General features: G+C 48.3%; 1 protein-coding gene across 15 annotated transcripts in view; it reads left to right on the plus strand.

Moving 5' to 3' along the window:
* The first annotated feature begins 15,292 nt into the window (after nucleotides 1–15,292).
* Rbfox1 (RNA binding fox-1 homolog 1) overlaps nucleotides 15,293–27,885 on the plus strand; it is a 2,075,913-nt gene continuing 2,063,320 nt past the window's right edge. Inside the window, exon 1 of one of the 15 annotated variants that reach the window (XM_076937363.1) lies at nucleotides 15,293–15,566. In XM_076937363.1, coding sequence (XP_076793478.1) covers nucleotides 15,363–15,566 — 204 coding nt within the window. In that variant the 5' untranslated portion in view covers nucleotides 15,293–15,362. The remainder of the gene's footprint in view (nucleotides 15,567–27,885) is intronic. The other 14 variants (XM_076937366.1, XM_076937354.1, XM_076937356.1 and 11 more) reach the window with 14 other exon arrangements.

Below are 27,885 nucleotides of genomic sequence, written 5' to 3' on the forward strand. Positions count from 1 at the left end.
TGACCTCTTTCCCAGAGGAATTATAACCACCAAACTCATAACCAAATGCATTTTGATAATTAAAGTAATTCAAAGCAGTTAAAGCATTCTAAACAAATATTAACAATTGAGACAGCATTTCTTCACCATCTCCTGCTTTTTGACCTATAATTTAAGATCAAAAGCTTCCATATTTTATACATCTATGTATACTTAAATCCTCCCTACTATGGAGATTAATATCTCTGTGAGAACTTATGGGGGTATGCCACTTCCTCTTTATATAATTTTCAAGGCCTAAGTTTTTACTCTCTGAGATAGGTTAGACTCCCTGTCCCCTGCTTTTCAATTTAGTTTTTAAGGATAGGAAGCTTCAGTGTTTGTTATCTATGTCTACTTACTGTATAAGGCTATTTCCAGGCTCAATTTTGTCATACCAGGCTAAGCAATTCTAGAAATCCCTTGGGGACCACGTTCAAAGATTTTGAGAATTTGCCCTGGCAAGACTTTTAATTTCTTTAGAGCAGTTTTTCATTCAACCTCCCTAACTTTCTTCTGTGGAGTATAATATCTCTGTATACTTAAGGACATTTAAACAATTAGCATTATACTCTTTACTATCCTTAAAAGGAATTAAAAATGTATAAATTTCTATCCTTTGTTTTCTGGTGGCTGGAGGCAGGCAGCTTTTGTTGTCTGTTTCTCACTGTAGTCCTCCTAGCACCCGGTCAGGAAGCAGCCAGCCTCCTTGCACAGCAGTGGCTTCAAGCCTCTCTGAGCTAAGGCTTTCTCCTGCGGCTGCATTCCTTTGTTCTAGTTTTGCAGCTTGCACAGGAACCACATGACTCTGCTCGGCTAGCTAAAAAAACATTTCTCCCTTCTCCTAGACTTATATCAATTGTGTGTGTTCCATCCCAGAATCTCAAATAATTTTAAAAGTGAGTTCTTACCCACTACATTGCCTGTCATTTGTAGCAGCCCCAACACCCCTACTACAATACCCCCACTCCAACCCTCCTACCCCCAACACTCCAATCCCCAACCCTCCATCCTAACACCCCAACTCCAACACTCCCATGCCAATACCCCTCCAATACCCCCACTCCAACACCCCTACCCCAACAGCTCCACTCCCAATACCCTCACCTCAACACCCCCACTCCAACACCTTCACTCCCAACACTCCCACACCAACACCCCTATTCCCAACACCTCCATGTCTGTAGGACCGTGAAGGGACAGAGTGGTTTCTGGTAGAGCACTGGCTAGAGATGGCCAGAGACCCAGCAGATTGGAGACCTCACAGGTTTCCCTGCAAGGGACAGCATGCATTTCACCATGCTCCCAGACTCCAGGCTCCTGACACGAGGCCAAAGACCTCCATTGACCTACACCTTACAAGCACAGCGCCCCTACTAGCCCCTTCACAGGTAGAGGGCGTGACTACAGGCCGCAGAGCCTCAAGACATCTCCATATTCATGAGTTACCTAAAGGCCAGAGGGCGTAGCCAATCAAGCATCCTTCCCAGACCCTCCTCCCTGCAAAAGGTATTTAACCTCAGCCCCTCCATGAGAACACAGGGTACAACTTTATCCATTTTCCTCCATGACAATAAACGTTTTAAGACTCAGACTACCTCTCATCATTCCTCCCCCCTGCCCCCCAGTGGAGAACCATGGAGAAAGTCGTCAGCTACAGAGCCAGCGCCTAACCTCCCGTCAACGACCTCTCTGCGTTCCAGCCACCGAGACCTAGCCATGACCCAGCCAAGCGAGTCACCATGACCAAGAATCTCATTTCTTGCGGGGCGCCTCCGGAGTCCATCTTCTCCCCGTCCCCTCTTCGGCTGCAGGTTGATCCGCCCATACGCCCCATCTCGGTCCTTTCACAGCCTCTCAGAGACACCTGAGAGCCTAAGGGCTGAGACCAGTTGGTTCCCAGCCAGCCTCCTTGGCCTAGGGATCCCCTAACCCAAGAGCTTCGGCCCGCGCGGTGTCTTAGACTGTGTTCTCTCCACCCAGGAGCGGAGTCACGTAGCCTCCCGCAGCCCAGCATCCGCCGGGTGCTGCGTGTAGTGAGCACAGTCAAATTCTCATGCTTCTGCCCTCTGAGCTGTGGCCCTAGCCCCTTGGGGCGGCAGACACTCGGGACCCACAATTCAGCCCAACAGGACCCATGCTCACACGTGCGTCACAGCCCAACACATGTCCTCCTCCCACCTTTACAGCTCCTTTACTTTGTTTTCCCCACTGAGACTTCCGGCACACACACAGGCATGGCGTCATCCTCTGTGGCATGAACAACCCACCAGAAGAAAAATTAGTATCTCTCTCCCCCATCCCCCCAGCAACTATCAACTGTCAACAACTCCTCAGCTTTGACGGGCCCCCTCTCCAATCCACGCTGGAATGTTGCTGGCTTGATCTGGTGCAGGTCTCTGGCCAGTGACCACAGATGTTACTTCCAGAAGACATCGTTCCCAGTGCTCCTCCCCACCCTCCCGCTCTGATGCTCTTTCTGCCCTGTGTTCAAGATGTTCCCCAAGCCCTGGTATGTTGCTGTAGATGTCCCATTCTGTTTAGTGTTCACATTCAACAGTCACTTATTGTACCTTGGTTTTGGAGACAAGGTTTCATGCTGAACCCAGAGCTCACTCATGTGAGCTAGAAGCTCACATTTCTAGTCCCAGCACTGGGGAGGTGGAGACAGACTGATACCTGGGACTCACTGGCTAACTACCCTGTCAAGTTCCCAGCCAGTGAGAGATCCTGTCTCACAAAACCAGGTGATGAGGTGGGTGAGATGGCTCAGTGGATAAAACTACCCTCCCTGCAAACAGGAGGACCTGACTTTTTTCCAAGGCAGGGTTTCTCTGCGTAGCTCTGGCTGTCCTAGAAGTTCCTCTATAGACCAGGCTGGCCTCAGACTCAGAGATTCACCTGCCTCTGCCTCCTGAGTGCTGGGATTAAAGGTGTGCACCATCACTACCTCACTGTGCACCTGATTTTTAAATTCCCAACACTCATATAACAAACAAATAAACAAAAACAGATAAGTCTGTGTGCCTGTAACCTCAGCTCAGAGGGCACAGAGGTGGGTGAATTATTTAACTTCCCTTGCCAGCCAGCCTATCTGAAACAGCAAGCTTCAGGTTCAGTGAGAGACCCCATCTTGAGGAAGTTGATGTCTTAATTTGCCTTCTACATACATGTATGTACATGTATGCATGTACTCACACAATCACATGTATGTCACACACACACACAGGTGCACGCGCGCGAGCACGCGCGTGTGTATAACACCACAGACACACACATGAAAGAAAAAGAAAAGCTGAGGTGAGCAATGCTGGAGGAGCCACAGCCGAGGACATCCCCTGGCCACTGCATGCAGATGCAGACATATGATGCATACATGTACATACACAAAATTACAGATCAAGGTACTATTAGGATTGTCTTCCATAATAGATGGGGAGATGTCCCCTCTTAGGCCCTTCATGGGTTGGTTTCATGAAGAGCATGTGGGTGGCTGTGTCCCTGGATACCCTGCCCTCCTGGAAGGAAGTGATGATTCCCAAGTTAACCTCTGCCTTGCTCTCCCATCTGGGAAGCCTGAGGAGGGCCAAAGCTGACTAGCAGATGAATACCAGCCTCCACACCTGGCTGACAGCATTGTGGAAACACTCTCCCATGACATCACCACTTTGGACTCCGTCCTAATTCACTTGTGGCTTTTACAGCCTGGTTTTCTGACACGAGCATGGCAGATTTGTCATTTTATGGGACATGGAGTGGCCTTGGGCTGGCTTTCCTCATTTCTCCTCTGCTCGGCACTTTCATTTTATTGGTGTTAAGCTAAAGTCAGTGCTCCTGTGTGCCCAGCATGCAGGTCTTGGCTCTGAACTTGAGATGGTAATTGTGACAGTTTGTTACATGTAGTAGCTTTGGCTATGAGGTACTCAGGTCTTCTTCGGCAAGTTGACGGGGAAAATCTATTGGGAAAACTGAGTCAGCTTGGCCTCAGGATTCTAGGCTCCAGAACCCCTCACTACGTATAGAGGAGGCTGTGGAGTTTGGGTTGGTAGTGTTCTCCAATGTGACCCAGGCATGGGTTGGGACCCACAGCTACACTGGTGAAAGAGTGCTGATTTTGGGGTCAGAGATGGAGCCCTTGTGTCTTCTAGGCAAGCACTCTACCTGCACGCTACCCCCAGACCAACAGTGCTGGTCTCTGATTCCATTTTGGTTGTCTGAGATTTCTTTAATGGTTAAAGTAAACTTCCATTAGTGCCTTGGGGAGTGGGCGTAGGCGAGAGTCTAGTGTGTCACAGGAAGCTGGGGGACTCTGGGCTGGGTACGTTGGGGCTTTGATATCAGAAGCTGTAGTAGGCCCTCAGACCCTAGCACAACTGACGCCCTACTGGAGGCACCAAAGCACCATTCTGACCTCAGAGCCCGGCACAAATACCTCAACACTTGCCAGAGAGCAAAGACCTAATTTATCATAGTCCATAATTCTGGGAAAGTCCCTAAATGCACTAAACTGCTTAAGAGACTGTGTGTTCTCTGGAAGAGTTACCTCACAATATTCTGGAGATGGCAATGATATTCCTAAAGATGCCTGGGGCCTCTTATCCCCTGGGCCTGTAACAGGGGGATGGTCAGTTCCTAGGGGTTTGCACCCTGAGGTGTTTCAGGGTCCCAGGCTCCTACCACTGCAGAGGCTCCTGATGCCTCCACTCTAACCAGGAAACTACAGAAGGGCACCTGAATCTGTTCCTTCCTGAAGGTTCTTCTGCATAGGACACTCAAGAAAGGCTAGACTCAGCCCTAATCCAGTGTCCAGGATCCACATGAGGTGTCACTGGATGCTGGTTTTAATCTGTGTGATGGCCATTCCTGTTTGTCTCAGTGTGTCTCTTTCTGTGTTTCTGTCAGTTCTGCTTGTTGGGAAAACAGATCTAATATGGGAAGGGGAATGAGCAGTCCCAAGATGGAGGCCACTGTGTCACTGCTGTGATTATGGCTATGGTATCAGTGGCTGCTACTGTTGCTATGGTGATTCCACCAGTGACCCAAGGTGGGCTTTGTGGACAAAGACAATATGATGATGGTCTTGACCAGAAAACTGCCAGCCAGAGGCCAACCATTCAAACATGAGCCCATGGAGGAAATTCAGCTTCAAACCGTAGTATTCTGCCTCTGAGCCACTGAAGCAGGATTGGGGACCGAAGGGCTAGCCTGCCTAGACCACAGGACGGCTCACCTCATGCCACCTCTCCCTCTCTTCTCCATATTGTCTCTTATACATCATGAAGAGCTTGGTGAAGCCTCGTAGGCAGTTGTCCTCTGGCGTTATCTTCAGGAGGAAGACGACCCCTCTCCCAGCTGCAGTTTGAATCCAGAAGAGAGATGACTGTCTCTCTGGGCTGTTTGTTCCCTTCACACTGCTCGGGCATATGAGTCTTTCATGGGGCGACTGCGTTGGAAACAGAACTTTGCTGTCTGTGTGGAAGTGATCAGTGTGGCAGGAATGAGAATAACGAACACAATCTAGCCTCTTTTGACGCACGGCCCATGTTCTGTTTTCTTCTTGGGTTACGGAACGAAGGAGACATATTTCTCTTTCTAGGAAAAACCTCTCCATGTGTGGTGAGGAACAGCCTTTGCTGAGGAGGGGACTGCTGGTGGTATGTTTTTCAGCAAGAAGTCATCTTGCATTCCTAGAAGCAGAGCTGAATTACTGAGATTTGTCAGGGGAGAAGTATGGTCGCGCTTCCTACTAACTCAGGAATGTCTCTGGGTTCTGAAGGAAGTTCTGTGGCAGAGCTGAGAAAAGCACACCTAAGGAGAGTTCAGACTCACTGAGAGATGCCAGGGGATCTGGACAGACTGCACTTGTCTGTGGAGTAGGGGTGGGTGTGGGTGTGGGTGTCTGGAAGCTGCCAGGGGACCCCAGAGCTTGCTTTCTCTCCCTCCCTCCCGATCTCCCTCCCTTCCTTCTTTTCCTGTGTACGTGTGGATGTATATGCTTGCGGAGGCCAGAGGTTGACATCAGATATCCCCCTCTGTTGGGAGCTGCACCCGCCAAGATGGCGCTGGCTTCCTGCTTCCTGGTTCTTTGCGGGGGGGGGGGGGGGGGGGGGGGGGGGGAAGCATAGCCTGAGGACTGTGCATGCGCAAGGCGCGCTTGACAATTGGATGATAGAATTGGGCCAATGAGGGATCGGCACGTCTCCCAGAGCGCTATTTAAGCAGCGGGCTTTCTGGGTGCAAGGTCCTTCCCTCCACCTCACCATCCTGAGAGCTGTTCAATAAATGCTGTCAGAAGAATCCTGAGTGTGGCGTTTAAGGAGAGGCTGCGCGCTACATTCCTCTCCGCTCCTCTACCTTGTAGTTTGAGACAGGGTCTCTCTCATTGGCTACAGACTACCTGGATCCTCCTGCCTCTGCCTCTGCCATGCTACACTTACAGACATAGGCTTCTGTATCTGGATTTTTATGCAGGTGCTGGGAATCTGAACTTGGGGCCTCACGGTGACCAGCAAGCACTTTACCCACCAAGCATCTCTTTAGTCTCACACCTCTCTGACCCTACAGAGCTTCGGGGTGCTCTGATCCATTGACCTGATCCATTGACCAAGACTGAGTTTTAATCAATCAAGACTGTCTTGATTTGTCTGATTCTGATACGCACGGCCTATATTTATATAGCACAGGTTTGCATGGCAGAGACTGCACAGTGGCTCATGCTGGCCTCCCGGAATCTATCAATATGCTGCAGGAAACACACAAGAAGCCCACTTTAATCCTGAAAGAACTTTTCCCCAATGGAGATTCCTTTCCATTGGCAGCTCTGTGCCCTGTTCCACCGGTGCTGTTAGCTGTCCAGCCCGTTGCCTTCCTTCAGTGAAGTCGGCAAATTATTCTAAATTCATTTGCTTTTGCCTGGTCCCTTCCTGCTTCTGTGGTGGCTAGTAGTTAGCCAGCCACTTCACTACAGAAAATGACGTGTGTGTGTGTGTGTGTGTGTGTGTGTGTGTGTGTGTGTGTGTGAGTGTGTGTGTGTGTATGATTGTGTGTACATACATGTACATGTTTGTGTACATATGTGTATGCTTCTGCTTATACATGTATTTGTACACATGTTTATTTATGCATATATCTCAAAGCTCAGAGTCACAGCAGTCTGATCTGAAAATCTTTTTTTTTTTTTTTCCTAAATACTATTCCTTAGAGACTATATCTATGTTGGCATATAAAAACTTGCTCCAGTTTCTGGTCATTTTCTGGATCTTCCACAAACATGTGCTGCCTTTCTTCCACAAAGTGCACCTGTTGGCTGTTTCTGGCTGCTGGCTTTTTCTCTATGATTTTGGTGTGCATTTCTTCTACTACGTCTGATACCAGTCTCTTGGCCTCCAATACCAATCTTGGCCCAGCCTCAGGAGTGTTTTCCTGAGAAGCGAGATCTCTGAGGTGGAAGGTACACACACTTAACACGTGAGTTATTACTGAATCAGACCGTTGAATTTGCAAGTGGGGGTCATTAGTTAGATGAAATCTGCCCTGTGAACGGTATATTTGAGGAGTTCATTTTACAAAATTGAAATCTTCCGCTTTTTCTGTTATGAAAGGGTTCACAGAAGCTTATAGCAGGAAGCATACTATCTCAGGCTGAAGACATCACAGTGGCACAACGCATGCATCCAGAAGCCAGGGTAATAACAGGGCTAACTCCCTCTGCCTGAGTACAGCTACCATGCCACACAGTGATCCATTGAAACAACCTAATGAATTCATGGTGCCTGAATGACACAGTTGGGAGTGTGTGTGTGTGTATGTGTGTGTGTGTGTGTGTGTGTGTGTGTGTGTGTGTGTGTGTGTGTGTGTTGTGTGTGTGTGTGTGTGTGTGTGTGTGTGTGTGTTGTGTGTGTGTGTGTGTTGTGTGTGTGTGTGTGTGTGTTGTGTGTGTGTGTGTGTGTGATAGTTGTTTCCTTGCTAAGAGAAAATTTCCAATTTAGGATTGGACAGACATCTTTTGGTTCATAATCAGAGAGGGTCCTGTCCACGGTCACTTGGCTCAGTTGCTTCTGGGCCTGTGGTGAGACAGAATTTTATGGTGGGGGGTTGGGGGTGGGGCCGAGCTGCTCATTTTGTGATGCAGGGAGGGAGGAAGAGGAGAGACAAGGACAAGAGGACAGCTCTACTGCCTGCCTGCTTTTCCATCCAGGCCCCATGTCTTCGGGCTCTGCTCAAGCCAGGTTTCACCTCACTTCTTCTGGTCACCTTTTAGGCTCAAGAGAGGAGTTAACACTTTTTAGCAAAGGCAGTTTCCAGGCATCTGCTTCACTCTGGGGCTCTGGCCTCTCTTGGTCATCTGCTAAGCCAAGTTATGGTAAAATATTTCCAGCCTTAATTTTGCCATCAGCGAAAAGGTTAAAAAAAAAAGTCCATGCCATTGCAAGAGTCTTTTGGCAAGTGTGTGAATTATACAAAACAAGCCACCCCACAAAAGCAAAATTTTCATCCTATCAACAGACACCATTTTGGTGCCTACATCTGCTGAACTCAGACCTTTGTCCTGGGGCTGTCACGAGGGATGGGGTGCCTGGGTTCTCTGCTCATGGTGATGGAGTCAAACAGTTGCAGCACAGATAATAGCCGATGTTTATCCACTGCTTATGTCTTCTAGGAACAGTTCTAGAAACTTCTCGAGAGGCCAGTTCTGCTCCTAGGACGGAGATCTTTTAGGGCTCTTACTTAATAGGCAAGGAAACAGAAGCCCATGGTGGCTAAGTACTTGTCAAACGTTAATGGCTAGTAAGAAGAACAGATATTCTTGGGGTCCCTGGACCCCAGACATGTAGGCCCAAACAAGAGGTCACACTGCTCCCTGAAGCCATGCACCACTGACAGCCTTACATGCACCATTCCATCCAATCTGAGGCTCTGTGAATTTAGCTCCATCTCCTTGGTCTCACTGTCACTCTCCATCTGCCCGCAGCCCTGTATGAAGCTGTCCCCCAAGTCTCACACATCAGGCTGCGTGGGTGCTGCCTTCAGTGCTCCTCACTTAAAGGCTGAAATTTGTGGCGCAGTCACACTGGGAGAAGACAAGGATTGGTCTTTGTTGTTGGAGCTGCTGTGTGGCAATCAGCACCCCATGGAAGAAAACAATGGGGGAACTTTGCAGGCCCACTTAGTCAGAACAGAGATTTGGATAATCAAGATGGATGTCTCTGAGCCCAGGATGCCTTTAAGAAGGGCTGTAGGAGCTGAGCAGAGGTCAGGGTTTTACATTTGTTTTTTGGTCTTGGCAAATGTCTTCCTGGCCACATTATCAAGGAGGAGGAGGAGACAAGGTCCTGGGGATAGAGACCCTGCTTAAAACCCCCCACGCAGACCCACGCAGTGAGAGTCTGGGAGCACAGCTCAGCAGAAACACATGTCAATCACTTAAACTTCAGCAAAAGACAGGATTGCAGTTATGACCCAGAGTAAAAAAACAGATGTACAAAGTTGTACTTTCCAGACTGGAATCTTTGAACTCAATAGAATGTCATTTCTATCGTCTGTTTGTTTGGAGCAAGATCTTGCTGTTTTGTCTAAGCTGGCCCCAAACGTTTGCTACCCCTGCCTCAGTCACCTTGGTGCTGGGATTACAGACGTGTGCTACTAAACCAGCCTGTCATTTGCATCTTGATAATTCATTCCCCCCACCCCCTCCCCAAACTAAATCTCTGACAGAACTGCATCCTTCTGGCTGGGTTGCTGAGGAGTTCCCTGGTGTTAGCTGTGTCCCTGTGTAGTTCATAAGTTCATAAGTTCATAAGCTCTAGCCACAGAAATGGACACATATTCCAGAGGAGGCAGAAGCTAGGATGTCAAATACAAAGACAAATGGGCATCCGAGTGGATGGTCTGGGAGGAATCATCTGCCCCTGCCTTAGATACTGTTCTGCTGCTGTACTAAGGCTACTTACGAAAGAAGGCATTGAATTTTGGGCTCACGGTTCCAGAGAGTAGCAGAGTCCATGGTCATCATGGCGGGTGCATGGCAGTAGGCAGGCAGGGGTTGAGCTGGAGCAGTGGCTGAGAGCTTACATCTGCTTTACAAGCACATAGGCAGAGAGAGCACACCAGGAAGATGTAGACTTTTGAAATCACATGGCCCACTCCCAGTGGATATCCTCTGACTAGAGCATGACTCCTCATTCTTACCTAACAGTTCCACTGACTGGGAACCAGACACTCAAATATATTAGCGTATGAGGGCCGTTCTCATCCAAACCATCACAGTCCTCCAAACTTAGGATGACATTTCTTGCAACAGCACTGAGTGACTGGAGTTCTGATTTCTTTTCAGTCTGTTGGGGGGTGTCTCTGACAGCTGAGAGCTCAGTGATTTTCATGTAGCATTGGGAGGTACTTGCTTAGACTGAGGGGTACTTGTCTGATGAATGTATGGGCTCAGGGGTCACTGCATCCCTTTGTGGTTTTCCATTGGAAAGAAAGCAGGGATACCCTGATCTCTTCTGGACAAAACCGGTATAACTTGGATGGTGGGAGTTGGGCACAGGAGCTATGTCATCTGAATGGAGCCTTGGGGACCCGCAGACTCAGGCCTGTGTTGTGGGAAAAGGTGATTTTCATTGTTAGATGTCTTTCTCCTCTTTGCCCAAATGTCTAGACATCTGTAAGGGGCATTTCAGCAGGGAAAGCAGGCCATTAAATGGTCAGAGCAGACAGCATTGTGCTCCAAGCCTGGCTCAACCATGGCCCTGGGGTCCTTGCCTGTAGCATGGCTTCCCATCTCACCTACAAGTGTCCTCCATCTCTCTCACCTTGATAGCATGTCGGATCCTTCTGTGTCAGTCCCCTTTCTCTCCGCTGTGACAAAACATGGCCAAAAGCTATTTAAGGAAGGAAGGGTTTATTTAGGCTCACAGTTCAAGGGTACAGGCCATCATGGTGGAGAAGAGATAACATGGTGGAGAAGACAGGCTGGCTGGTTACATCGTACCCACAGTCGGGAAGCAGAGAGTTGAGTGCTGGTGTTCTGTTACTCAGTGTCTCCCTTTTCTTCTGTCCAGGACCCATAGCCCTTGGTACGGAGCCACCCACACTTGGGGAGGGTGTCTTCTCACCTCAGCTAAAGCAATCTAGAAACTTCCCCATAGATGAACCCATGGGCTGTGTTCTAGATGAGTCTAGATCCTGTGGACACTCAATATCAACCATCATATCACCCCTTAAGCCTCAGGGCTGAGTTTGCCTTTCTTATAAGAGAAGCAACTGGGTTAACGACATGTAAACACAGGAACAAAGCCTTCTCTGTAGGCAGGCAGGCAGCTTGCTGTGTGTCATTCTGGCTCAATTTCCTCAATTATCCCTGGGATTCCATTGCATAGAGGAAGCTCCCCGAGGTCACTGTTCTTCCTGAGGTGATTAGGCTAAGAATGACAAAGGCAGGACTCTAACAGAGCCCTTCGTGTAAAACACTACCTGAGCAGAGCCAGCTCTGTAAGCCCCACTATAGAAGGATGAGAACCCAACATCTTTGAGACCTGCCACAGGAAGAGTCCCCTGATATCACCTGATATCCTGATGCCCTTCTGCTGTCTGTTGTCTAGATGGAACCATCTTGGCTACAGCTGAGTTGGGCTTTGTAGCAGGCGTGTCCCATAGCTTCACTTCAATACATGTTGGCTCTTCTATTTGGAGTTCTCCATGGCTGCTGATTCCATTTTGGTGGAAATGCTCGAATATATGTCTGCCAGCTTATCAGTCTGTCTATCTATCTATCTATCTATCTATCTATCTATCTATCTATCTATCTATCTATCATGTATATATGCACATCTGTGTATAGGTGCACATGCAGATGTGATGTGATGTGATGTGATGTGATGTGATGTGTGTGTGTGTGTGTGTGTGTGTGTGTGTGTAGGCCAGAAGGCCACCTTGGATATCAGTCCTCAGATCCTGTCGTACTTGTCTCCTTAAGCAGGGTCCCACTGGCTCATTAGACCGGCTGGTCCACAGCCCCATGGCTCTGTCTGTCTCCTCTCCACAGCATCGATATTAAAAGTACATGCCACTACATGCAGAGTTAATTTTTTTTTTAAATGGAAAAGTCAAACTCAGGTCCTCATGATTTTGTCACAAGCATTTTCCCAGATGAATCATCTCACCATCCCAGACTTGGACATCAGATCCTCTGGGAGGGGTCTCTGTGTATGTATGAATGGTGAAAGGATGTGGGTGGCCACCGATGTCTGTGCCTCTAGGAGGGGGCAAAGTAAAGGGATGCCTGTCCTCTTCCTCCCAGTTGAATAAAGCTTTGTAGTACCTCAGGGTAACTTCATTAACAAGCCTTTTTCCAGCTGCCTTCCCTTTTCCTGATGCATCTCACCTCCAACCCATCACTACCCCACCCCCAACCGCCTAAGAATCAAACCTTTTGAATTTGAATCCTGTCTGGAGCTGTCTACTTTGGGGGTAGGGCATGTGCTCTCACTGGAGTGATGTGGGTCTTCCTCCAAATGGTTCATCATTGCTCACAGCCGCTATCACATTCCTTGCTGTTACTTGTACTTATTCTATACAAAGTATTGATGTATTTATTCTATACAGAGATGGAGAGATGTCTGACCTAAGTGTTTCCTGAGTTTTCCTATACTGCGAGGTCCTTGGTAATATGTTCCTTTAATTGTCTTAGATGAAAATACTTGGTAATATGGGTGATAAAAGGACAGCCACTAACAACCCCTGAAACAGCTAAGGGCTTGGCAGTAGGGACAGCTGTGGAGGTCCCCTGAAGGCAAGCTGTGTGCAGCAGAGGCAGGTGGCGGGGGGTGGGGGGGAACGACTTTTGGAGAACGCTGCTGTGAGGATTATGGTGTGGGACTGTCAACTTGTGTGGGGCAACCAATGCCCTGGGACTCCTCTGGGTGCCTCCCACGAGTTTTTCAGAGATAATAAACCCAGTGGGAAGACCCACCCTGAATGTGATGACTCCCTCCCCTGCCCAGGCTGGGGTATGGAACTGAATCAAAAGGAGGCATGGAGAAAAACCAGCCGAGGGCTAGCATGTCACACTGTTCCCAGTTTCTTTAAGATCTCAGGAGAGAGCCCAGCCTGCTGCTTGCCCTTTCCCACCAGGAGGGACCATAGCCTTCAAAACAAGAGCCCAGTCTGGCCCTCCTCCTTTAGGTTGTGATCAGGTAATCTGTCCCAACACTAGCTGCAGGAGAGGGCCCTGAGGTTAGCTATAGCCTTTCCTTAAAATAATGTCTCAATATTGGCTCACAGCTGTTACAAGCATGCTCCCCCAAAGCAACAGTTAATGACACGGTTAGGGACCTGAGGGAGAAAAGGGGGTTGAGGGACTCACAGCTGAGTTTTCGATAAATTTGAAACTACTCTGAACATAGTCTGCTTCTTGGATATGGTGCAGGAAGATTGTGAAGTCAAGGGCTTCCTGGACTACAGCAGGAGAACCTGTCTCCAAAAAAATCTATTAAGAAAACAGCAATAAGAACGAAAGAACACACACATTGTCCTCACAGAGTTTGAGCAGAGAGAGTCGTTCATGTCAGTTGTGGGTGCATCCCCAGGAAGGCTGGTGGTATTCAGATCAAACAAAAGCCATATTTACAGATCACAGAAAAAAAAAAAAACAAAAAAAAAAAACCCTAGGGTCAGTTGGTGGCCTCATGGCACTTAAAAAATCTATGTGGGGTGCTACAGAGATGGCTCAGTGAATAAGACTGCTTCTTTTCCAGAGGCAATCTGGTTCCCTGCACTCACATCAGATGGCCCCTAACTGCCTGTAATTCTAGTTTCAGGGAATACAATATTCGTGGTGTGTGTGTGTGTGTGTGATATGTATATGTGTTTACATGTGAGTGCAGACATTCGAGTACCGTGGCGTGCATGTGCAATCAGGACAACCTTGGGTGTCAGTCCTTGCCTTCCATCACATTTGAGACAGGACCTCTTTTTCCCCACAGCATGTGCCAGAGTAGCTGCCCTCTCCGGAGTTTCCTGTTCTCGTCTCTCATCTCACTAATGCAATGCCTCAATTACAGGTGCACACCACTGTGTCTTGTGTGGGTTCAGTGAGTTCTCCACTGAGCCATCTCCCGACATGCCCTTGTTCTGTGATTCACTTTCCTCTTTCTTCCTGGTTTCAGATGCTTCAAAAGAAGGACTTGACACTGACTGTGGACACTGTTGGGCCAGGCTGGCAAGCTGGAGATTGATGGAGACAGGGTGTTTTCTTCCCCAGGAATGTCAACATGTTTACAGGGTAAACAACCTGGGTTGGGCTCCCCATATTGCCGCTGTAGAAAAGGCATAGAACCACTGTGAGCTGGACTTGGAGGATCACCAGACCCTGGTCAGTCCAGTCTGAGGACTCACTGACTAGCCAGTTAGCTAATCCATGAAACTCCAGATTCAAGGAGAGACCCTGTCTCAAACCCAGCCCAAACTAACTAAACAAAATTAAGCCAGAGCCATCAAGGCTCAGCTGGTAAAAGGGCTTGCTTTACAAGACTGATGACCCAAGTTCACCACAGGGTCATCAGTGGAAGGAGAGGACTGACTACCAAAAGTCATCTTCTGATACACATCCCACCCCCACACAGAGAGAGAGAGACGCATACCCACTCACACACATAATGCACACACATTCACACACACACACACACACACACACACACACACAAACAGTAGTGGTTAGGAAGCAGAGGCAGATCTCTGAGTCTAAGGCTAGCCTGATCTACATAGTGAGACCCTGTCTCAGGAAAAACAGCAAACACCCCCCCAAAAACCAACATGAACAACTTACTGACGGAAAACAATAGAGGGAGTGTACCTGTTGACCTCCAGCTTCTTTGCCTCTCACCCCCCAGTGTAGGCTGAGAGACCCAGCCTTTGCTCAGAACATGTTCTTTTTGAGAATTCTCCATGTTGATCTCAATACCGATCCAAACCATTCCAAATACAAACAGAGCCGAAGACAAGGGTGACTGTGTTGTCCATCCTCTCCCAACCTCTCTGGACGTCCCTTCTCTACTTGCCTTCCTAGGACATCGGGTGAGACCTGGCTGGAGACATGGCTTTGCTTCAATGGCTATCCACTGGGTACCTGCTCTAGTGGTCGCACAGAATTGACCGGTCCATCCGCAGTGCTCATGACGGCCAGCAGAGGGCGGTGGCGAGCCAGCAGAGTTGTTCAGAGCTGCCCGGCGCGTACCCCGAGTCCGAGCGCAGAAGCCCCAGTGCCACCGCGAGGCCGCTTGCAGCGGGAGGCGCCTGCTTCTTTCCTCAACCTTAAGAGCAGGCACCGAGAGCCCCCACCTGGAGCCATGGCCAGCCCGCCAGGCAGCCCTGAAGATGCAGACAAGCTGAGAGGAGGCAGAGAGGGCCGGCAGAGGAGGGAGGACGACGCTCCGGAGCAGAAGAGGTTGAGGCTGGGGCTGCGAGCGGGAAGCGAGCCCCAGGACGGAGCCACGACACCGCGTCCAGCCCGGGACGAGCTCGACACCCACACAGGTGGTGAAGGCGGAAGTGTAAGTAAGCCCGGGCAGCCGGGACGTGGGTCGGGGATGCGGTGGTCTAGGGATGTTTGGCCATCGCCTGGGTGAAGTTGGTAACTGGGCAGCAACTCCTGCTGGCGCATTCTGCTTGCTTGGAGGGACAGCCCAGGGATCTTGGATGCTTGATGACAAGAACTGTGTTTATGTGCTGTTGATTTCCTAATAAGCTCACAAGGTGTGGCTGGTGGGGAGCAGTCTCAACTGGACTCTGTAGCTTGTCTAAAAGGAGGAGCGGGGGGTCCTGGAGGCCCCCCAAAGGAGAAGGATGTAGGGTTGTTTAAGCAGCTCTAAGGTGGCACCCCTATTCTGGCCAGGGCTGTCGGGGTGCCTCTTTGGAACATCACTGTTTGTGCAAACTGTCCCCTTGGGAGGGTCTCTAGGACACAGAACTCATCATGCCCGGTGGCGGTGTTCAGCCTGGGACCGCAGTCAGTGTGCACTAGTCACAAGCCCCTCACCTTCCTGTCCCTTCCACATCGTCTGAGAAGTGTGGACAGGAGGCACATGGCTTCCACCCCAGTCCCCACATTCTTCTCCCTAGCCTCACAGACGGGGACAGCCAGATAAAGTTCTTGGAATCCGTTGGCACTTCTGTCAGGCTCTGTCCCTAGCAGCCAAGGGTAAATGCTAAGTCTGTGTATGGCGCCTTTTGGGGCATGAACGGGATGAAGACCGTTTGGCCTCCGAAGACTCTGCTCCTCCGGACTCCCTCCCAGGTGTGATTCGGCAGACCTTGCGCTGGGAGGTACTTGCTGTCCTTGCCGAGGCTGCCACCTTGGCTGTTTTTAATGATTAGTGGTGTTGGGCTCTGCTTCCCCCATGTTTGCTTGGCTGAGCTTGTCTTATCAATTTGATGACTTGCTGATGAACCCCTTGAGGGAGCGGCCCCTTCCTCCTGAGTCATTTGGGTGGCATCTGGCCACCTTGAAGCTCAGTGGTTTCTGCCTAGGCCGGCTCTTGTATTGATGCTCACATTCCTCTGGATGCTACTGTGTTCTGAAGAGGGCTACAAACCCATTGGGGCCAAGTTGAACCACTTCTGAGATCCCAGTGGAAGATGATACTTGTGGACAGTGTCCTGGGCCACATGGTGGAAGGGCCTAGAAGGGAGTGGGAGGAAACACCTGGTCCCAAGCAGAGCAGCAGTGTAGTGTCATGAAACTTTGGTGGCTGGGAGCTTCCCCTTCCCCTCCATCTCTTTGAGACAGAATTCTGCTAAAGAATGGGATTCCAGCATCAATGGAAGTGACCCAGGGCAGTTGAATGCCTAGCTGTCAAGGCTGAGTGTATATTCTGTCTGCCCTCAGCTGGGTGTCCTTGGGCAAATCACATAACCTTTCTGAGCTGTAGCATCTTGGTGGGCAAAGTGGATGTGTCAATAGGCCCAGTTTCGTGGTGGTGTATTCTGGAGGTTAAGTAAGGCTTGTTTGGAAGATGCACTTTGAGTGGCTCTGGCACACTGTGTGCTCAATAATGAGACTTAGTGCCAGAAATCACCCTAAGGACCAGCTCTCGGTGGCACATCAGCATGTCCCCACCAAGCGCTTTCTGGAGGTGAAAAGAATTCCAAAACAAATCCCACTGAGCCTTTGTCGAGGAGTATGGTGGGTGCCAGGAGCCCTGTGGTATAGGTTTGAAGGAATATGCAGGATCTAGACAGAAGTGATCTTCCCCAGGCCTGGTCGTAAGCTTCTTTTTTAAGGGTCCTGTGGCCCCCTGGGCAAACTCTCCTGCTTTTAGTTTAAAGATCACCCAGAGCCTAGGGCGGCCTGTAACACCTGCCAAATTCCTCTTCCGTGTTTGCATCATCTGATCATCCAGCGAGGTGTTTGCAGGCTGGAGCAGGTGTGTGTGTGTGTGTGTGTGTGTGTGTGTGTGTGTGTGTGTGTGTGAAGGCATAGGGGATGGGAAGCAGAGATTAAAGGGCTACTGAAGAGACATGGCTCCTTCCTGGGGAAGCAGAGTCCCGGTCCCCACCCATGGCTCTGAGAGAATGGGCCAAGCAGAGAGCAGCACCCTTCCCTGGGTTTTGTCCTTAGCGACCGTTAGCTGGTTGAGAGTGTTACAACCCTCCTTGTTCCTTAGTGACAGGACACTGTGGACTCTTCTCTGTAGAGCTGCTGGGCCATCAGGCTACATCCAGACTTTCTTTTTTTTTTTTTAAGAATAAAATGTCTCTTCTCATCTCCTGGTGATCTGGTGGAAGAGGCTTCCCTGTAACTGGCTGTTCCTCTGAGCAGCTTCCTGGCTGTGCTTTTGTTTTTGGGGTGGAGTGGGGGTTGGGTTGTTTAGTAAAGGAGACTTTTAGGGGACACAAGAGAACTTCTAGGCCCTCTAATCATGACATCTTGCTGGGGTCCCCGGAGAGGACTTCTTACTACTTCTAACCTTTCCTTTTTCTAGTTTTATTTATTCTAAACAGTATTTTTTATAATCTTATGCTGGTTAGTATATAAAGTATTAGGTTTTCTTATGGCATTTGAAGCGTGCATGTACACACATGTATATACACACACGTGTTTGCATGCACACACACCTACACACACATGTATACACATGTACACACATGTGTGCATGCACACACACACTCACACACATATACACATGCACAGGCATGCACCTATTTTTTTCTCTTCTTCACCCCCTCATTTTACCCTGCCCCCCCTCAGCACCCCCTTTCTGCTTTCTTGTTACTTGTGTTCTATTGCCCTCCCCCTTCTCTCATTGCCTCCTCCCCCCCTCATGGTCACTCTCTAATTTTATGACATATTCCTGCACCTGACCCTCACTTAAATACATAAATAACTATTAAAATGTACGATCCACAGGACCCAGGCAAATACTGCTGCCTGCCTCTTGGGGTCAGAAGTCTCATAGTTTCTTCTGCTTTCTCCAACCCCAGGGAGAGATCCCAGTGTGATTTGCAGCCTGTGGCTCTTCCTGGAGGGGAGGAAAACCTCTCTAGGGAATTGCCTACCTGCGTCCCCTTCTTCAGCACCAGGTGGTCGGGCTGAGAGTCCCTGGTTGTTGCTGGGTGGAACTGAATTCTAAAGGGTAGTAACTCACTGAGGCCCCGCTCCCCAAAGATCCTTAGTGGACCTGCTGAGCCATCCCTTGTGGGTTGGGATGAGAACAGGAAGGTCACTAACTGTCAGTGGGATTGCTGAGTGGAGGTACCTCAAGACTGTGCTGGGTGTATCAAGACTATGGCTTTCCATTTGTCTTTTCTTCTTCCTTTGTCGTATGGCACAAGGTAGACTCATCCAGGAGGAGGAACTTCAATTAAGAAAGTGTCTCCATCAAATTGCCTGTGGTGTAGGACATTTTCTTGATTAATGACTGATGTGGGAGGGGCCCAACCCTCTGTGGGTGGTGCTATCCCTGGGCAGGTGGAGCAAGCCAGTGCACAGTGTCCTGTCCTCACCCCTCACCCCCATGGTCTCTGCTTCAGTTCCTTCCCTAGAGTCTTTGCTCTGACTTCTCCCAGTGATGGGCTCCGAGACTCTGTTTATAAGCTGAAGCAAACCCTTTCACCCCCAAGTTTCTTTTATGCACAATATTTTATCACAGCAGTAGAAACCCTTTGCTGGCAATAGGCATTATGGCTCCCTCCCCTCCCCACAGTTCGCTTCTGGGTGCAGACCCAGACTGTTGTTAGTGGCGGTGTCAGGGCTGTCCTGAGCTGTGGGTGAGCAGTGTTGGACCATATCTCTGTCCAGGTGACAAGCAGAATGTCTCCATATCCTGTCAACAGCTTCCTAGAGACTGAAGGCAGTTGAAGGCCACTGGTTACTTTCACTTATTTCTGTGCGTGTGGGCACACACATGTACTTGTGCATAGTTCTCGAGGCCAACCTTGGGGGTCACTCAGCTGCTACTAGCTACTTTACATTTTTCCTGCCACAGATTCTCTTATTGGTCTAGGCTGGCTGACCAGCCAACTCAAGGGATATACCTGTTTTGGCCTCTCCAGGGCTGGGGATTATAAACCCATCACCATGTCCGTCTCTCCCTCGCTTTAAAATGTTTCTATTTGTTTTATGAGTATGGGTGTTTTGCCTGCATGTATGTCTGTGCACCTCATGCATGCCTGGTGCCCATGGAGGAGAGAGGAGAGGATCAGACCCCCTAGGACTGGAGTTATAGACAGTTGGGAGCAGCCATGTGGTTGCTGGGACTTGAACCTGGATCCTCTGGAAGAGCAGCCAGTGCTCTTTAACTGCTGAGCCATCTCTCCATGCCCCCTTTCTGACATTGGTTTGACATTAAACTCTGGTCCCAGGTGAGCACATTACTGACTAAGCAATCTTCTCAGCCCATGGTGTCTGTTTTGCTTTTGCTCTGCCAGGCAGATGTAACCCAGGCCTTCCATGCCTTGCCTTGGCTACTTTTCTATTGCTGTGATAAAACTAATGTGTGTTGATTTCAGTGACTACATCATGTCAGGACAAATGCCACACAGGGGTATGTTGAATGTCAGCCTCTGCTGTGACTCTCGCTGTGTGGCATTGAGAAGCTTGCAGGACTGCCATGGGCTTCCACTTCCGCATAGTCAAGCACAGGTAACTAGATACCTCAGAGGAAGGAGAGGTAGGGCATGAGAAAGTCACAGGAGAATGGGACATGCTTGGTGTCTCATTTCAGCAAGACACAAAGTAAGTAGTAAAGGCCTAAACGGTTTTTTGCTTTTTTTTTTTTTGAAAGAGAGAGAGAGAGAGAGAGAGAGAGAGAGAGAGAGAGAATGAGAATGAGAATGAGAATGAGGATGAGGTATGGGGTGGGGTGGGGGAGAATGACCAGAACATGTGTGTCATAGTATGCACATAGAGTTCTAGAGACGACTTGTGGGGACCATTTCTCTCTGGAGATGGAACTCAGGTTGTCAGGCTTGGTGGCAAGCACCTTTATCTGCTGAGCCCTCTCGACGGCCCACAATCTTATATTTTTTGTTTTATTTTTTTGTTTAACACGATGCAGGTGATTTCAACTCTCTTACCCTTCTCAGATCCACTGGCAGGGTACAAAGGGCATTCCTCCCCACTTCAACCTTCTGGTGGATTCAGGTATCATCTCCATCTTCTGCTTCTGTTTGAGGTTCCCAGTCCCCAGATTGCCTGCTGGAATTCCAGGTGGCAGGGACATAGGTGGGCAGAGCAGATTGCCCAGTGTTCACTTTCATGCCTTGCTGGAGCCTTCTAAAGCCTTCCAGAACCAGCTAGTGACATAGAGAATTTGGGCCACACTTGGTTTCTGGATTCCCATCTGAGCACTGTGGACATCCCCCATGGAAACTGTCTCCTTGCAGTGGAGATTTCCCCCTGGGCATGTTCTCTCACAGGCCTGGAGACATGGCTACCAACCGGAACACAGTGTGTCTGCCGTTTGTACAGCAAGCTTCCATGGGGTGCAGGGCAGAAGTAGGAGTCAGAAAGAAGTTCCTATGTCTCCCAAAGGACAGAGGTTTGGGACCTAAGCACAGCACAGGGTCATTCTTTGAGCTGAAACAGGAGTTTTGGAGGCACACAGCGCTACTATTAGTTCCTTCTGGAGGCACACGCCTCCTGTACCTGCAGTAGTTTTAGGGAGAGGGTTGTGCTAGCTCTGGCTCTACTGATTTCAGAAGTATTTAATCATTGCTTGGTTATATGGCAGCTGCTGTTTGCTGCCAGGCTGCTGTGGAAGGGACTGTAGGCAAACTCCTCTGTAAATTGTTTTTGATACATTTTTAGTGTGTGTGTGTGTGTGTGTATGCTTGTATGGGTGTGTGAGTGTGTACACATGTGTCATCACCCACATGTACAGGTCAGAGCACAGCTGCAGGAATTAGTTCTCTTCTTCCACTGTGTATGTTCTGGGCATTTCACTCACTGGTCCTCAGGCTCAATAGGAATACTGAGCCCCCTTGCCTTCCCATGGCTTTGTAATGATTATTAGTTTTAGATAAGATCTCACTATGCAGCCCTCACTGGCCTGGAACTTGCTGTGTAGACCAGGCTGACCTTGAACTTAAATCAAAGGTATGTATCACTGCCCTGGGCTTTGCCTTTGTCATTTTTAACCTCAGACATCAAATTAGTTTGCGTTTCTGTTGTGTACTTTGGGATGTGACATGGAGCTCAAGGGACAGGAAGGGAACACGCATGCAGGTTGGTCCAGGGCCCCTCAGGGATGATGCTGGTGGTTTTGATGACAGTGAGGTCAGTGGGAATTGAGGAGAATTTGTGATAATGGTTTACGAGATCCTGAGCCAAGGGTGTGAGGAAGAGGTAGGGTCTGAGGTGACCTCCAGGACAATAGAAAGGACAAGAATTTGACTTTGGGCTCCTCAGCTGAATGTGCTCTGAGATGCAGGTTGTGAGGGCTGAAGATGTAGCCATCTGGGGCCACAGGGGAAGTGCAGGCTAGAGATTCTGACCTGGGGATCCTCAGGTGAGGCAGGCAGGCAGGCAGGCAGGCAGGCAGGCAGGCAGGCAGGCGGCAGGCAGGCAGGCAGCAGGCAGGCAGGCAGGCAGACAGGCAGCAGGCAGGCAGGCAGACAGGCAGCAGGCAGGCAGGCAGGCAGGCAGGCAGGCAGGCAGGCAGGCAGGCAGGCAGGCAAGCAGCAGGCAGGCAGGAAGGAAGATAGACTTGAAACAGAAGGGGCTGCTGGCTCATTTTCACTTAGTTATTTTTATTTTTTTAAGATTTGTTTTTTGTTTGTATGTGTGTGTCCTTGGGGTCTACAAGAAGGTATTGGATCCCCTGAAGCTGGAGTTATAGGTGGTTGTGAAGCAGCAGAAGTGGTCCTCTGGTCCTCTGTAAGAGCAGAGAGTAACCACTGAGCCATCTCTTCAGATCCATATTTAGTTATTTACACATTTACTATTGTTGTGTGTGATGTGTGTTCATGAGTGTGGATGCATGCATGCTTCGGTGCACATGTGATCAGAGGGCAACTTTGTGAGATTAGTTCTTTTCCATTACGGCTTCTGAGAGCTGGACTCAGGTTGTCAGCCTTGAATGGCAAGTGCTTTATCTGATGAGGTATCTCTCTGCCCGTTTGTTGGTTTGATTATTGAGACAGGGTTTCTCTGTAGCCCTGTCTGTCCTGGAAATCACTCTGTAGACCAGACTGGTCTTGAACTTAGAGATCTGTCTGCCTCTGCCTCCTTAGTGCTGAGACCAAAGGCGTATGCTACCCTGACCCCTTGCTTTATTTTCTGAGACAGGGTTTTATTATATAGCCCAGGCTCTTGAACTCATATCAATCCTCTTGCCTCAGAGTTGAGTTGTAAGCCATCAATGTGAAGTCCAAAATTTCCATTTCTTAAAGCTGGTAGTATTTCACTGTTGGTTTTTGGCTCATCTCAGACACCAAACTCCTTCAATGTTCAAATAAAATGACGTAGTATTTGTGTGTGACTCACAGACATTCCCCATAGTCTTCCAGCCACCTGTAAGTGACTTACAGTGCCATGTTCCCAACAGTGGCTATGCTGTGTTGTCTAGAGCTTAACAACCAAAGCCTCTACGTGTTTAGTACAGAAGATAGTGTTTGAATATTTTTGTATTTCCCCCTTTTCCATTATTTTTCTGTGTGTGGTATGCATGTGTGTATATGCATGATTATTTACATGGATCTGAGTACATGTATATGTGTGTTTTTGTGGAGGCTTCCTGTTGATGTTGGGACTGGTCTTGCATTTTATTCATTAAGCCAGGTCTCTCAATCAAACCCAGAGCTCACTGATAGGGCTAGTTTCACTGGCCAACTTGCTCTGGAGATCCCCTGTCTCCGCTTTCTAAGGCTGGAGTTACATACCCAACACTTAGGTGGGTTTCTGGAGTTTCAAACTCCAGTGCCCCTACTTTTGCAGCAAGTTATTCAACCACTGAGCAATCTCCCCAGACCTTTAAATGTTTTTTTACTGTGTGGTAGGTGTGGTTTCAGAACCCCTGGGGATGAAGGGCTGCTTGCCTGTATCCCACGTTTTGCTGGAATCTTTATAGAGAATTGCAGAGGTGTGCAGTGTTTTATCCATTGTCAAGATACTCTATCTTCCCACAATGCTCGGCTCCACCACACCTCGACTCTTGGAAGAGAATCTTTCCTCAGTGGAGGGTTCTGCCCTGGTGGTTCGTCAGCATGTGATATCCACATATGGAGCCTGTAGAAAGCTTCACCTCTGTCCGCGGTAAGGGGGAGAGATTGACCTTCTCATTTCATCTCCAAACATTTGAGCAACTGAGAACTAGGTGAGGATTTTAAACAAGACGGAGTGGTCTAGCAGAGACAGGCTGTCGCACGTGGGCCAGAGCTGGCAACCAAGTTGTATAGACTAATAAAGTTTTACTGAAACACAGCTAGATTCATTCACGTATGTACCGTCTTTCATTGCTGTCCCACTACAGAATCTTTGGGACACAGATGAAGGGGCTTCCAAGGCTGCAAATGTCTTCTGGCCCTTGCTGGTCTATGTACCTTGAGAGTTTCAGGTTAGAAAGCTTTGCATGTCTCTGTAGTTCATTGAGCGTGTGAATGCAGGTGTTCGTGAATGGCCGGATACTACAAGCTATCTTGTAGCAGGTAGTCTCAGCTTTGCCTGTCTCTGGTATTGGACAGGCCCTGGTATCTCCTGCCACTGTGGCCAGGCTCCAGTTAGCATGCTGTTCAAGTTTTGTACAGTCACGAGGAGAGGAAGGTGTGGTGACTTGTTCTCTCTAAAGGCCCCTTTACTGTGGGTCTCCCAGCAAGTTTCAGAGTTCCATGTGTGCAGTGGGGGCAGCCTCCCTGCTGCTTGGGCTCCTAGGGACTAAGCCTTTATGACGTCAGAGGCAGGGGAGGAGGAAACAGATCTTCCAGTGCGGAGTCTGGGATTATTGAAGTGAACATTTCCCTCCAAGTTCCAGACTGTCTGGGCATGCCTGCTGCCGTTCTGCCTCCAAAGCTCTTGTTAGCAGCCAGATGGTACCATTTCATTGGATTTTCTCTGAACAACTTGCAGTTTTTTGCACAGTCCTTTCTGCAGTCAAGCATCTGTGGCCAGCAACAGGACCTCCAGGAGTGGCTCAGAGGAAGAAGAATCTCTCTTTCTCACTAGGTTACAGGGTGTCAAGGGGGAATCCATGCATACTCTACATAGCCTAGCCAGCCTTCTGCCTTGGCTTCACCAAGGACTCTTGGCTCCATCTGACCCCTTGGAGCTCCCAACCTTTAGAGATATCATGCCATGCTGGTCTTTATTGTGGTTCACAGGCTTCACAGCCCAGTAGAACTATTGATTGCTTCCATCCCTTGTCAGCTTACATAGCAAGCACTTTCTGGTCCCGTGAAAGCTAGTTCTCAGGGTGGAGGCTTCCAGGTCAGATCCAGTTGTAATCCTCTGAGTCCTGTGTCCAAAGTGCATGGTGTCTTCAGCAACAGAGACTTACCTTCAGCTCCTGGGATGCAACCAAAGACTGCATCAATAGCTTGGACAGCTCTGACCAACAATAACCCAATCCTGATCAAGTAGTTTGACAGGAGATTTCTCATATCTGTACTGAAATTTTGTAGTCTGTGGTGCTTGCAGGAAGCATTATCATCGCAAGTGGCATAAATTCATCTAAATTATATGTATGTATGTATGTATGTATCTACACATACACATACATATATATACACTCATGTATATACACATGCACACATATATACACAAACATGCATATGTACACACATGCACACATATACACATACACAAACACAAACATATATACACACTCATACACATGTATACACATATATACACACAAATCTATATGTACATACACACTCCTATTAACACACAAATCTATATATACATAAACACATGCATATATACATGTATATAAACATATCTATGTACACACACATACAGGTACACACATGTATACATGCATACACACAGCATGTACACATAAAAGTACATGTACATACGTACAACATACATACATATAACACACATGTATACATAAACACACAAATACACACATAAATATGCACATATATATACATACTCACACATACACACATGTATACACACATATACATATATACAACATATAATAACATAAACACACATACATATACACATAAATATACACACATGCATGTATATACATACATAAATATAAACATACACACAATATACACACATACAAACACACATGCACACATCCATACACACATATACACACATATACACATATAAACACATATATGTATATACCCATATACATATATATATACACATATGTACATACATATAGACATATACATACACACATACACACACATTATATATATACATACATATACTTATATATGTTTTATATAAGTAATTTTAGTTAACTATAGCATAATATGGTCTCCTATGTCCCTTCTTCAAAGATTTCTGTGTTATTTATTCCCCCTTCCTTTCTTTCCTTTTATATTGTTCTCCCTCCTCTCCGCGGTCAAAGCCCCTCATTTTTCCATCTTCCACTTTATAGCACCTGTATTCTACTATTCCCATTCCCTTCTCTACAGCTACCACCCCCAGTGGTCCCTTTTTACTTTCCTGCTTTTTTGTGTGGTTACTTTAGCATGTGTGCTCAGAGCCACAGATGAGAGAGGATGTGGTGTTTGTCTTTCTATGTCCGGGCTACTTCACACAATATAGTATTTTCTAGTTCCATCCATTTACCCGCGAAGGTCATGATAACACTTTTCTTGACACTATTCCATGGTGCATCGGCACCACATTTTCATCATGTGTCCTTCAGCCGAAGGACATTTCCCAGCTATTGGGAGTGGGGCAACAGTGACCGTGGCTGAGCACGTGTTTGTGGAGTCCTTGGCCATATGGTGAGGAGTGTCATAGCTGGGTTATGTGTAGATTTATTTTTAGTTTGCTGAGGATTGTCCATAGTGGCCGCACCACCTTTCAGTGAATGAGGATTCCTTTCCCTCAACATCATTGCTAGCACTCTTTGCCAGTTATTTTGTTGATCTTAGCCATTCCGACTGGGGTATGAAGAAGTCTCAGCTCAACGTGCATTTCCCTAACTGCTAAGGACCGTTAACATTTTCTGAGGTGTTAGCCATATTTATTTATTCTATTGAGAACTCTCTGTTCAGACCCAATATTGGGTCTTTTATTTTCTTGACCCTTTGTTTTTTGAGTTCTTTATGTATTTTGGGTGTTAATCCTGTCAGATGTATAGCTGAAAAGGACTATGTGGGCTTCCTGTTCACTCAGTTTGTTGTTTCCTTAGCTACACATGAGATCCCACTTGTCAATTTTGGGCAAATGGAGTCCTCTTCAGAAAGTCCTTGTGGTTTCTTTGGTGTAGTGGTTACCATGTTGGTAGAATTGCAAAATGGAGCAGCCGCTATGGAAGGCACATAGGTGTGGGGACTGGGGAGGTCCAAGCAGGTTAGAGTCACATGGACTGGGCTCACCAGGGTATGTCGGAGCACAGGATTTCTGAGTTGATGATCCTAGGGGAGTGGGTCTGGCACCAGCAGCTTGCAGTGGCCAGAGTCCAGGCTGTAGTGGGGAGCACAGGCAGATACCTGCAACATTGGGTGGGCTGAGAAGGCAAGATTTTTTTGGTAAGCAGCCTCAGGGAGACCAGAGTGGGGGAGTCTGGGGAGGGTTGTCTTGATTGTTAATTGATGCAGGAGGCCCTGCCCACTGTGGGCGGTGTCATTTCCTGGGTGGGTAGCCTGAATTGTATCAGAAAGCTAGGGAAGCATGAGCCTGTTAGAGCCAGCTAGCCTTGCCTGTGAGTGAGTTCTGTGATTATAGGCAATGCTGCCTTAAACAGCAAGCAGGCCTGCCTTCAGGTTCCTGTCTTGCATTCCTTCCCTGATTTGCCTCAGTAATGTACTGTGACCTGAAAGTGTGAACCAAATAAAACCCCTTTCTCCACACGTTGTTTTTGGTCAGGTTTATATATACAACAACAGAAAAAAAAAAAAAAACTGAAACACTGGTATGTATGAGACCTTGTCTTAAAAAAGGCGTGTGATGGGTTTTTGGACCTTGAGATGTAGAAAAGATACAAATTGAGCATCATTAGAGGGACCAAGGGATCAGCAGGGAAGGTGTAGCCTATGGGATTGGGCAGAGCTGTGTATCCATGCTGTGAGGCCTCCATCTTACCCTGCAGGCCTGAGCTGTCATAGGCACGTTGCTGCAGGCCGAGTCAGGCTCGGAGTCTCTCCTCCCCACCATGTATTACATGTGGGTGTGGGAAAAGGAGGAAAGAGCATGTTTAGGAGTGTGTTGCAGATGGAGGGGTCCAAGTT

This window comes from Arvicanthis niloticus, chromosome 6, assembly GCF_011762505.2.
Source record: "Arvicanthis niloticus isolate mArvNil1 chromosome 6, mArvNil1.pat.X, whole genome shotgun sequence".
Lineage (NCBI taxonomy): Eukaryota > Metazoa > Chordata > Mammalia > Rodentia > Muridae > Arvicanthis > Arvicanthis niloticus.